A 13,881-nucleotide genomic window follows, 5' to 3' on the forward strand; every position below is an offset into this window, starting at 1 on the left:
CCTCACTCGTGTTCCCACATCCCTCGGCCCCGCCCCACTCATCACAGGACGATATATGTCCACTTAAATAGAATTTTAGCCTTATCATATTTTATGTCAGATTCAAGTGGAATAATAAGATACTGTAGGCAAACAATATTAAGACAATGCTGAGATTTCAAATATAACATTATGTGACAATTCATGTCACTCGGCGGCCAAATGCATCTCCTATCTCTTTGAATGGGTAAACATCAAATTCTCCAAAACTGTAATCTAAGTTTAGGATTAAATTTCATATTTGAAATCAACACAGAAGTCTGACAACAACTGTGTCATAAATGTTGTTACTTTTGCTCAAATAGTGTATAAAAAGCTTATTTCTCGGGCTAGATCAGTTTTTTTGACGCGATCAACCAAGGTTCGAATCTGCCTTTTGGCTAACTTTTTTCTCCCTTTTCAAATTTCAAATCAAATCACATCAGAAAAGCATTTATTTTCAATGAAAATGAAGGAAATAATAAAAAAGTTGAAAACAAAGTATCGGATAGGGTTAGGGTAGATGTACGAAGAGCTGTATTGTCCCAATAAGGTGGCATACATTTAATAATTTGAAAAAAATAAATAAATGAAGGTTTACACTCAGAAAGTTATTGCATGCTGTTTGGAGTAGATGTAGATAGAATGCTACTATTTGCAATAAGTAGTAGCCTATATGAATGAAAGAGCAAATATATATAATTAGCAGAAAGTCCTGCAATTTTAATAGAATCTATAGCTATTTGCACTTAGTGTAAATAACAATCACTCAAAAAATGCTGCTGTTTGAACTTAGTGTAAATAGCATCCATTACTATTTGCACTTAGTGTAAATAGCATCTATTGCTAAGAAAATATGCTATTTTCACTCAGTGTAAATAGCATCTAATTGCTATTTACACTTACTCTAAATAGCCTCTATTGCTATTTACACTAAGTGCAAATAGCCGCTGCCTATTAATTTTTGGTGTAATAAAGACAACATGCTTTTTTTCTAAATTGAATAGCTTTTATATTGTTGTTGTACTAAAATAAATAATAATATTACCTGATTGTTATTAAATATGATAATAAACCTGAAGGGAAACATATTTTGAATATTCACTTAAAAAAATTCAAACACTTTTAATTCATATATTAATATAATATATGAATAATATACTATAATATATTATAATTAACACATTAACTTTGATACCCCTACAAAATGAGTTTTTTGAGCATTTGCCTGCCTCACTTTGCTTTAGTCTGGAGTAAGTGTCCAACATGAGCTCGGTGTGGTGTGCCTATATCTGTGCATGTTGTCCACATAAGAATCACCCTGGGAAGCTTTGGAAAACCTCATTTGTGTTCAGTGGGGTGAACCTCTCACCTGACATGAGATCTTGATTATTCTGGTGTTTATCTTCATAACTGAGTGAATACTGCTGTGTTTAGAGTGACACCGGTGCAAAGAGTTCTGGCCCTCACCCATAACACACACACACACACACACACACACACACACACACACACACATAGAGAGTGGAGATAATGAATGAATTAGATGATGCTGTGGGAACGGAGAGCAGATATGTCATACACTGATGCCACTGTCAGCTGTCTGGTATTCTCAGCCTCTTTCATCAACACAACCTTCACAGACCTGCAAACAGTGCACAACCATAACCTTGCTCCTCATCCTCATTAGCATTAGCGGACCAGTGAGAATATTAGTCAGTCATCTAATTGGTTAATTAAGAGAAAGAAATGTCTGATTTAATTATGCAATGACTGTTCACCTTTATTTCCTGTTCCCGACATGCATTGTCCCCCAGTAGCACAGCAGACATCAAAAACACTCAAATTTGTGTGTGTTTGTGTTATAAGCAAGTATAGTGCTTGTAAAAATTATCTCTTGTGGACTATTGCACCCTGAAGCATATAGATATTGCTTTCTGAGAAGTGAAAATGAAGCTTTTTCAACAATTCATTCTGAATTTCTCTTCCTCATTCTTCCTCATTCCGTCACACAAATGGTTTTGACACCAACTGAATTTCAAAAATAATGACTTTTCAAACAGGTTCCCCCCACCCCCCACCCCTGTCTGCAACCTGTTGAGCAAAAACCTTTTGTGAGATATAGATCTTTTGAAGAATGTTTGAACTCTTTTTGTCGTTACAATGAAAGATTATTGAGCCCAAAAATAACACTGGTCCCCGATGACCATCACTGCATTGTCATTTTTCACAATATCTGGTTTTGTGTTCCAAAGAAGAAGAAAAGCATACAGTTATGGTATGATATGGTGAGTAAATGATAACACCAAATTTTCATATCTAGGAGAGACCATTATCTTGAGTTAGGAGAAAGTATTTTCAATAAATAAGCTACAGGTAGTCCAAAATGCAGCAGCTAGAGTCCTTAAGAAAATATGATCATATTACCCCAATTTTACAGTCTCTACACTGGCTACCTATTCAGTTCTGTATCAGTTACAAATTATCATTACTTACCTATAAGGCCCTAAATGGTTTAGCTCCTTGGTACCTAACTAGCCTTCTACCACACTACAATCCATCACACTCCTTAAGATCACAAATCGCTGGACTTTTGGTAGTCCACTAAAGGAGGTAGAGCTTTTTCACATTTGGCTCCCAAACACTTCCTGATAATTTCCGGGGTTCAGACACATTCTCTCTGTTTAAATCTAGATTAAAAATACATAGCTTTGGCCAAGCATTCAAATAATGCATCTCATAATTTTGGATTGCAGTTATATCTGATCAAATGCACATTATTATTCTTTAGCTTGTGTTAAACTAATTAATTTTACTTTGTTGGAACAGCAGCTATGCTAATAATGTCTCTATTTGTTTCCAGTCTGGATCCAGAACACCTGAGAAGAGATGATGCTGACCCCTCAGAGGACCTCAGATGATACAGAACTACCAGATTTAGCTATAAATTTGATTGCATCATACAATAATGCTGTTAATAGTGTTCATCGTCTGTTTGATTACGTTTTAAACTGATTTTTCTGTACATTTCTGTCATATGCAATAAACTGACAGTCACCACTGATAAGCTACTACTAAATATTGTAGAAATGTAATTTTCTGTAAATGATGCAATGATTTGTATCGTAAAAAGCGCTATACAAATAAATTTGAATTGAATTGAATTTTTTCCTTAAGAAATTACACGTTTTGAAACTAGTGGAAATTTACAACAGTCAAAACTATTATGCATGAAATTTGAAAAGTGAGATTTTCTAATCAAAACTTTAGCTAACCACAAAGGGATTTCACAACTGTCATCAAATTTAACCTAAAAGGTAATTTTACTTTCTTATACGGTGATGTCATTTTAGTGGTTTCCCTAGAATTTTAATTCGAGCTGCTTTGCATGACACTTTTGCGAAAGTAATAGTATATTTAACAGTGTATACAGCGAAGCTGCTGATCTGAGAGGCGTGTGTGGGGATGGAGATGGGGGATGGGGGGATTGGAATTTGCAGACCATGTGGAGACACAATGCAGTAAATAAAGTGAAACCTCATGGTTGCTTTACTTTATGGTGTTTTTCCAGTTTGTCACATTCCACATACTGTTTATTAGATGTGTGTGTGTGTGTGTGTGTGTGTTTATTGTGCATGGGGAGGACGGAAGCTTCACATGACTATAAAAACCATACGGACAGGAGAGCTGACCAGGTGTGTGGGTTACCACGACAACTTTAAAGAGATAGAGAGCTCTCCAGTGTTTACCGGCTGATTGACGTCAGGGAGATTCTTAATCTGTGGAAATAAGGAGGGATGCAATTTAGCTCAAAATATTACTGCTTCACCTGCACCACATGCTCATTTTAGAGGACTACCACATTTCCACAGTGTGGTAGGATACTGGTCGGTGATCACATATCCTCTCAAAAATAAAAGGTACAACAGCTGTCACTGGGACGGTACCTTTAAAAAAAAAAAATAGACCAAGATTCTGACTGATCATCAGCATCAGTAACATGTAACAGTAATATCTGTTTGTCTCATCACATTGTTTGATCACTCTTGTTTTTATATTACTTACAGTATTACTTTCTAAATTATATTACCTTTTAAAAGATTTATTAATTAGCTGACTAGTGCATATAGTGTCACGGCTTACGCTGCTGGAAGGAACACGGAGCCGAGGGATAAACGAAACAAGGATTTATTAAATCAAACATAGTCAAGGTAAGTAGCAAATAACAGGTGGCAAGAAACGAGTAGACGAGTAGACCCGACAAAACAGAACTGAAAGGACAAGGCTTTTATACAAAGGATAATTGGGAAAACACAGGTGGATGGAATGACTAAATTAACAGGGACATGGAACACATGCGGAAATGACTAGACACACCTGGGAACTAATCAAACCACATAGAGACAGAAACTGGGTCACAGGGGCAAAAACACACAAAATGAGTCCAGGTGTGTGACAGTACTCCCCCCTCCCGGTAGGTGCGTCCTCGCACCGTAGAAACAACAAAGGGAGGCGTGGGTGGGAACTTGGGAGGAGGTTCCGGTGGAGGACAGCCTCCCAGGAGGGGGCCAGCAGACAGGGACTACAGAGGAAGGAGCCAGGGAGGAGATGACGGAGGGAGGAGCCAGGAAGGATCTGAAGCAGGAGGTACCCAGCAGGACCCAGGCCACAGCCATAACGGCCCAAGGTGGGGCCGACGGTGGAAGGAGCCATGGAGGAGGAATGGTCACCGACTCCAGGGACTCGACCCACGGCAACGGAGCAAGTGGAGGAGGAGCCCGAGGCGGAGACGGAGACGGAGAGCCAGGGTGACGGGGAGGAGCCGGAGGTCCTAGGCGGAACTGATGGCTCTGGTGACTGACGCGGCGATGTGGATCCGGAAGGCTGCGGTGAGGCCAGAGTGACCGAGGACTGAGGTGTAGCCGAGGGGATGAAGGAGCCTGACGGAACCGGAGGGACGGAGGGATGAGGCAAAGCCGGAGGAGTGGAGTCCCGAGGCATAGGATGGACGACGCCAGACCAAGGCGGAGCCGGAGGGACGAGGGAGCCAGGCAGAGCCTGCGGACTGCCGGGCCACGGCGGAGAGGAAGGAGCTAGGAGCCATGGTGGAGCCGACGGGTCAACGGGCCGAGGCGGAGTCCAGGCCTCAGAGGCTGGAGGCGGAGGTGAGGGAGACGCCGACCAAGGCGTCGCTGGAGGATGGCGGTCCCGCTGAGCTCGCACCACAATGATGGTAGGCTGAGGGCGAGCAGAGGGGCAGCCAGACGACAGCGGAGGAGGAGGCAGGAGTGGGTGGGAATTTTGGAGGAGCAGGCATTGGAGTAAGCTCTGGGGCTGGAGCCCTTCCTGGGCTTAACGGAGGATCAGGAGCCCGTCCTGGGCTTAACGGAGGATCAGGAGCCCGTCCTGGGCTTAACGGGGGTTCAGGAGCCCGTCCTGGGCTTAACGGGGGTTCAGGAGCCCGTCCTGGGCTTAACGGGGGTTCAGGAGCCCGTCCTCGGCTTAACGGGGGATCAGGAGCCCGTCCTGGGCTTAAAGGAGGATCAGGAGCCCGTCCTGGGCTTAAAGGAGGATCAGGAGCCCGTCCTGGGCTTAAAGGAGGATCAGGAGCCCGTCCTGGGCTTAAAGGAGGATCAGGAGCCCGTCCTGGGCTTAACGGAAGATCAGGAGCCCGTCCTGGGCTTAACGGAAGATCAGGAGCCCGTCCTGGGCTTAACGGGGGAACAGGAGCCCGTCCTGGGCTTAACGGAAGATCAGGAGCCCGTCCTGGGCTTAACGGGGGAACAGGAGCCCGTCCTGGGCTTAACGGGGGAACAGGAGCCCGTCCTGGGCTTAACGGGGAATCAGGAGCCCGTCCTGGGCTTAACAGAGGATCAGGAGCCCGTCCTGGGCTTACAGGAGGATCAGGAGCCCGTCCTGGGCTTACAGGAGGATCAGGAGCCCTTCCTGGGCTTAACAGAGGATCAGGAGCCCGTCCTGGGCTTACAGGAGGATCTGGCATAGGTGAATTGGAAACCCCCTCATTTTGACCCATTTGGCGCTCCACATTTTGCTCCTTCGTGGTGGGCAGTGTCGCCGGCTCTCGCACCTGGTCTGACGGGTTGCTCTCTGGCTCTCCGTCATCGGTGGGCTCGGGCTTATGCCTCGTACCGTGGGGAGATTGTAGGCTGGGCTCTGGGTCCAGAGTGGACCTGGCGAGATCCTCCATTGGGCCGACCGTGAGAGGTGACCCATTTCTCACCAGATTCCACTCTATGAATGCGGCGAAATCCTCCCGAGGACCGTCTTCGGGCGACAACGCTCTGCACCTGGAGTTCAGGCAGGCGTGATAAAAGGTGCAGAGCGCGTGGTCCGGGTAGCTGGTGGCATTAGCTATCAAGAGAAACCGTCTAGTATGGTCCTCGAGAGAAAGTCCCTCCTGCTCCAGCAGGAGGAGGAGGAGGTATTCGGGGCGATAGAGGGGATCCATGACACACTACCGAAAGAAAAAGACTGTGAAAAAACGGAAAACAAAACGGAGGGAAAACACGCAGTTTTTAACTTTTCAGGTCGGGTCTTCTGTCACGGCTTACGCTGCTGGAAGGAACAAGGAGCCGAGGGATAAACGAAACAAGGATTTATTAAATCAAACATAGGCAAGGTAAGTAGCAAATAACAGGTGGCAAGAGGCAAGAGGCAAGTAACAGGTAACAAGTGGACAAGTAGACAAGGTAACAAGTGGACAAGATGACAAGTAACAAGTAGACAAGATGACAAGTAACAAGTAGACAAGTAGACCCGACAAAACAGAACTGAAAGGACAAGGCTTTTATACAAAGGATAATTGGGAAAACACAGGTGGATGGAATGACTAAATTAACAGGGACATGGAACACATGCGGAAATGACTAGACACACCTGGGAACTAATCAAACCACATAGAGACAGAAACTGGGTCACAGGGGCAAAAACACACAAAATGAGTCCAGGTGTGTGACATATAGTGCCTCCCTCCCAATAAAAAATAAAATAAAAATCAGTCCAGTGGGCCCAGAATTCCTAGTGAATCCACTGTAACAACAACCCCTAATATTATAGTTGGACTGCAATGGAAATGACACAGGTGCAATCCCAGGTAAGGGAAACCTGTAAACTAGACTTGCTGAGAGAACCCTATCACCAGTATATCCTTGAGCTAATATGAACTTTGTCCATAAACATCAACCTTAACAGTTATTAGTAATTCATAATAAGTAGAGATATTTCCACCATCACTCGTCTGAAAAACAACGTGACTCTGCTTGGAGTTACATAACACAAAATCACTTTGTAAACAAATGTAATGTGTAGAAGGTAGGATGTGAATTGAAAAATGACACCTTTCACTGCAAATAGAAATTCCATTATTAAAGAGCAGGTTTCTGGAAAACTAGGGCACCTTGAATGAAAGAGAAACAGAGAAAAAGCAGGAAAGAGAGCTGTAACAGTATCCGAGGTTAAGAAAACTGCCAATGAGAAAAGAATTTCTGAGTTTTAGGTTTAATTCTTAAAAACTATTGTGTGATCCCACCACACTTGATCTGAATTGATTTCTCATCACTTGAACGGACTCTTATCATTCCATAGACAAGAGCAAATAATCTGAAAGAGGAGAGCAAGGAGCCAAATTAGTGAAATGATTAAGTGGAATCAATCTATTTAATCAGACACTGAATCATCTTCATCATCTTCCACTCACGTACGTGTCTTATCCCCCTATAGTGAATTGATTTATTGCAATGACATAACTGGAGAATTATCCAGTCAGACAGAGTTAATTTGTCATTCAAAATGTAGAAAAATAGGTAGTGTGAAGAATGCACGCTTTAAAGGTTAAATCGATGTCTGGTCCACTGCCTTTAATGGATCAAATTTCATAAAAAACCCCTTTGTACTTTATACAGAAGACAACAAAAGACATCACACGGTCTTATAGCACTCCTCCAAAACATCATCACATATTTATACCTATTTATCTTTTATTATAAGATTCGGTTTTACTATTAGCACCTAAATAAGCATCTTTAGTTGTATATGACATAAATATGAAATCATTTATGTCAGTTCTCATTTCAGTACAAATGTATTTTACTGCGGAGTAAAGAATTTAACAAATACATCAAAACCTATGCCGTTATTAGATCTATTTACATGTGTCCCCTTGCATTGTAAATTCAAGTTCACATTTTTTCCTATTTTAATCAACTTAGAGCATTTTTGAGATCCATTTTAATCTCCTCCATTTAAAGGGTCTTGTATGAATTCAACATGATTAAATATGTCTCTGTTTCATCAGTAAGGATTTTTAGTTGTTTTGTGGTCTTGAACACGTTGTACTACTAGTTTTAAAAGTGGAATTTAGATTTGCGTAATAGACAGCCAAGGCTGTATACTTTGATGAATTCAGTCTTTCATGTGCGTCAATGGCTGAAGTGCTCAGAAATCAATGCGCTGTCACTTTAAATGAAGTGAAAGGTGGGTGTTACCATTGGGCGCAAAGAGCGAGAGCAGGGCGGGTACAATATTAAATATTTATGAGTCTAGTTACCCCTTAGAGACTCAACGCAGATGAATGATACAGATTTGGAAGAAACACGCACGGCCACCTCGCTTTAATCACGTCTAATTCCTCCGACACTTCCAGAGAAGTGTAAATGGGCAGACTAGAGACGCTCAGTGGATGAAGGCGACTTGACCGTGCAGACGAGCGCACGTCGCTTAAGCCACACATTACTGGTTGCGATTTTTGAATTGGATTTCAACAATTTTGCACCCTATCTCACCTTTGAGATATTGTTATTGCTTTCCAAGCCTTTTTTCTTAATTTACAGCCGATATGGACAGCATATTGGACAACTTCGCTTCGGACAAACTTTTTCCCAATTCCAACCTGTTGGACCTAGAGGATCTGAATGAGAGCGATTTCTTATCCAATGTGGTACGTCAAACCTCCGCATCTTCCATTATTATGAACAGAAGCAGAGAGGGAAGATATGCAGAATCTGTCTTAAGTAAATAATTTTATAATAATTTTTCCTATCCTGACATTTATACCATATTTTCTTATAAAGTTCATTCGTATAGATATCACTAGCCTATGACATACTGGTAAAAAACAAATGTAGTCTGAATGCACTGTAAGTTGCTTTGGATAAAAGCGTCTGCTAAATGCATGTAATGTAGAGATCGTTTTCTTATTATTATAGGCCTAGATGTATTTATGTATGTATGTATATATATATATATATATATATATATATATATATATATATATATATATATATATATATATATATATATGTGTGTGAATGTATGTATGTATGTATGTATGTATGTGTATATATATATATATATATATATATATATAGCTTATATGAGTTTCGTCTGTTCTGTATTTATTTGTCACACATATCTGGGATGTTGTGCTGCAAATTAAACGTAAACAAGGGCAGGAGTTCTCAAGCTGTGAAGTTTGCCCAGCTGCCCACAAAATAGGGGCACTTTCCAATTTCAACCGGACCTTTGGGGAGCGGGGGCGGGGTTGGGGGTGGTCTTCGTTAATATGTTATTTATTCAAACCACGCCCACACGTCGTATCATCCTGTTTAACCAAATCACGCCCATACAACAATTCCAAACCACACCCACTGATCGCTTCATCCTGTTTCTCGTGTCTGGCCACAGCGGGTGTAAGATGCTCAGGTTATTGGACTTTGCAGTATGTTAGCTTTCTGTTTGGAGGCCAGAAACACAATTGACGAGTTCTGGCACAGAAAGTAGGAGAGCAAGAAAACTAATATACTGGAGAACCAATTCACGTTGTGTTAGTTGTTGACTCTAAATTATGATTATCCATGCCAACAACAACAAAAAAACCTACCTAATCTTAGATGACATTTGCAGTTAAGTTAATGCTAGATCACTGTTAGATAAAAGGTGTATATAAGTTAGCTTGGGGCAAACAAACTGCACAACAAAACTGTGAAGGAATCAGAAGGAATAGTTAATCCCAAAAACATATTACTCCATCATGACGTTCCAAACCAGACTTTTATTTTTCCGTGGAAATCTAAAGGTGAATTGTTTTGAAAATAGCCCAGTTATATTTATTGAAAGTGCATGAAGACTGGAGCGGTCAAGCTCCAAAGTCAAAACGTGTGGGGGAGAAAAGTATTACAAAAGTGGCCTCAAAGACTAATCTGATCACCATTCAGTTCATGAAAAAGAGCGGCCAGTCCATTATTCCTAAAGATGTTCTACGGAAGAAAGAAAGTCATACTGGTTTGGAGCGATGAGAGTGGGTAAATGAAGACTTTATTTTCATTTTTGCATAACATATTCCTTTAATTAGGTCAGTAGGAAAGTAATGTTTTGTAGTTAATGCATTTCACTTGAAGTTAGCGTAATGTTCCATGTGCATATGATCCATTAGGAGCCCAGGACACTTCTGCGGTTTCCGCAGTGATTCAGACACTCCTATGGCTAATGCTTCTGACTGACACATTCATGCTAAGGTTCTTTTAATCCCTTCCCAGAGAGACAGAAAGAGACCAAAAGAGTCATCACAAATGTCACTATTATGAGGCTCAGACGAGATGGAACAGTCTTGACCTTTATTTTAACAGGGAAGCTGCAGCATCATCTTAGGATCTTGTGTGGATGGACAGACTGGAGACGTATTCTGTAGCTTCTTATGAGCTACCTGAGTCTAAATGCTATTATCTACAATACAAAGTCAGTTGATAAACTATACATAATAAACTATATTATTCCTCCTTAATGTTGAAAGCAGTGGTCAGATAAACAGAGGTACTGTGTGTCCTGTGGTTTGACACGATATAATTAATCTAAAAGTATTTTTAAGGGTAAAATTCACCCAAAAATGAAAATTATCTCATAATTTACTCACCCTCATGTCATTCCAGTCCTATTTGACTGATGTTCTTCTGTAGAACACAAAAGAGGATCATTTGAAGAATGTTTGTAACTGAAAATTTTTGGTGACCCTTGACTTCTATTGAATGGACTAAATAAAGTTTTAATTATTATTATTTATTATTTAATTATTTTTGTGAACTGTCCATTTAAATAATATTTTCACATTCTTATTTGATTGTATGCATATTGTGTCCTCATGTTAATTGAGAGACTAAAAATTTAGAGATGTTTAAAAAAACATTTATCACACTGGAAGACCTTTTTTATTATAGACGTAAAATTAACTTGTGTAATTAATTAAAGTTGGTGAAGAAATGGTGGATATTTACAGTACCCAAAATATACACTTTCCCTTATACATATATATAAATTGGACTTACAACCTTGATGATGAATTTAAAAAACTACCGTAAATAGAAGTGATATATATTAACTAATATAGACACATAATTTTAGTCACTGTCTGGCTGTGGATCTCTAATGAAAACCTGTCTTTTCATATAAGGCTTAGAGAGTTTGGGTTTCTTATGAAGATTTTGTTTTAGCGCCTGTCTGTCTTTTTTTTTTCCTGCTGGTCTGTTGGTTGTTGAGAGCATTTAACGGGTAGTATTCAATCCAGATGTCCCTCATTGAGTAACAGCTGTGCTCCAGTTTGCTCTGTAAGGACCTGACTAAGGCGAGAGTGATGAAAAGAGAGAGAGGCTTGTGAGTGAAGGAGGCTCATTCATGGCTCCTGATAGCTGTCTGTGTATGTGTGCATGAGCGTATGCATGCCACTATGCTCCTGTGTGGGTGTGTGAATAGATGTCTGTGAAAGACCACTACAGACCCTCCATGGTCCTCCATTCTACCCCTTGGCATGTGTGTGTGTGTGTGTGTGTGTGTTTGTATGTGTGTGAGAGAGACACTGGCCCTTGAAGGCTCAGTGAATGACTGCCTTGTGCCCTCGGAGAGGAAGCTGCTCCTGGGTTACACACACTGGTTTCTGACCTCCTGTGTGTTTTTGTTAATTCTTTCTGCCATTGTATTTCTAAATGTTAGTGGGTCGCTCCGGCGCTGTTGAATTGAGATCTATTTATAATCTGAAATTCCTCCACAGTATGAATTTGTGTATGTGTATGGGGGACCAAAGACAGTAACACCTGAAATCATAAGGAAAACTGATAGCTTGATAGTATAGCCAAAAATGTAATTTGTCATAATTTACCTAGCTTTATGGCACTGCCAATCAGAATGACTTTCTAACAGTGCAATGAATGGGGTCTAAGGCTTTCAAATTTCTAAAAGCACAACTGAGTACCATAAAAGTATCATAAAAATATTACTATCTCAGAATAAAAAACTATAGAAGGCAAAGGAAAGTCCCTACAGTGATATAAGAACGTGTGTGTGTGTGTGTGTGTGTGTGTGCCAGTCTGGCTGCTTAAATCACGACTTTAGCATAATTGCATGGCTTGTGCTAAAGGGTGGAAATCAGTGTGTCTCACTCTACTGCGTGTTAAAGCTACAGTAAGATCACAGAGAGGACTGTGAGCCACAACAGCGCAGAAAAACCTCAGGCTTATTTAAATGACTTTATATTATATATTGGCTGAATTTCATTGGTGCATCCTTTATATAAAGGGAGCTGTTGTTGTGATTCTGTCTCTTTCTTTGGATTTATATTGTTGTTTTTATACTGCTGTTTTTTGCCCAATTTCATAAACTGACAATGGCTTTAGTGATAGAGATTCGCCGTGTTAATGTCATAAACAGGATACTGTGATCCGTCTCTTTCACACTAAAGAGAAGACATTAATATGGAAATAAGAGTCTGACCAAAAACAGTTAATGAGTATCTGCTGTTTATTTGAATGGCATTTGATCTTAGCTCACACAATGCAGAAATATACATTAATATAAATTCAATTAAAATCTCTCTCTCTTATTTATGCATTTATGCAGGACGTCATGCAACAATATTGTCAGTGAAATGTATGAATAAAATTCTGAGAGGTAATTTGTTGCACGATGGTAAAAAGTCATCTACCAGTCTAACATCTTTTATCTGTTCAATCACTTCCCACATGTGAGGAAAAAACAGAAACCTGAATAGCAAGGGTGGTCGGATGCTTTTCCTCAATCTATTCTGAGGTGAAGAAGATGAATCAGATGCAAAACCATTCTTTAAAAGCATGTAGCGTGTCTAAACACTACTAAAGAAGACAAGAGTTGATATCTACAGGTTTAGCAGGTCCCACTCGTCCTAAAGGTTGTTTCTGCTTTGCTGTTTCATCTAGTAAACTCTGAGCCTGAAGGGTTGGGTGGCATAGATACCATAACTAATATCTGAAGCAAAATATGATGCATTTGAAGCATTGCATGTGACTGAAATCTGAAATGATAGTCTTTGATTAGGAGTGACAGAGAACGTCTGGAGGTGAATGTTGAGGGTTTGGAGTAGGGGGAGGTGAGAAGCATCTGGACGGGAGGAGTGGAGGAAAGGCAGCACATTCCTCCAGAGTTTTCTCTCAGATATACTTGATGCTTCTGATGGAACCTGTCCACATAAAAAAAACAGACACAGAGAAAAAGAAAGAGAAAGAAATTAAGAAGAGAGGTTGCGTAATCTTCAGAATGACTGGGCCAACGATAAAGATAGTAGTGATACGGCTCTAACTGTTACTCTCATCTTAACTCTCAACATCTGTGAGCTACAATTAAGATGACGGTAAAGAATGAAGAATTTATGACACTTTCTGGGTGATACAGAAATAGAGGCCACAGATGTTCAACTCTATGATCATGGAGTTTGATTCATCATAACAGCCACACGATTTAACCCACATCTCTCAGACTGCCACCGAAATGAAGGTTAAAGCTTTTAATAAGTCTGTTTTTCCCAGTCTGTGTGTAAATCTACAGAAT

The 13,881-nt window shown here is 40.6% G+C and overlaps 1 protein-coding gene across 2 annotated transcripts in view; it reads left to right on the forward strand.

The window, feature by feature from the left end:
- Nucleotides 1-8,547: 8,547 nt before the first annotated feature.
- LOC132106964 (cyclic AMP-responsive element-binding protein 3-like protein 1) overlaps nt 8,548-13,881 on the forward strand; it is a 30,357-nt gene continuing 25,023 nt past the window's right edge. For both annotated transcript variants that reach the window (XM_059513087.1, XM_059513093.1), the window contains exon 1: nt 8,548-8,974. In XM_059513087.1, the coding sequence (XP_059369070.1) occupies nt 8,873-8,974 (102 nt within the window). In that variant the 5' untranslated portion in view covers nt 8,548-8,872. The remainder of the gene's footprint in view (nt 8,975-13,881) is intronic.

This window comes from Carassius carassius, chromosome 2 (genome assembly GCF_963082965.1).
Source record: "Carassius carassius chromosome 2, fCarCar2.1, whole genome shotgun sequence".
NCBI classification, from domain to species: Eukaryota; Metazoa; Chordata; class Actinopteri; order Cypriniformes; family Cyprinidae; genus Carassius; species Carassius carassius.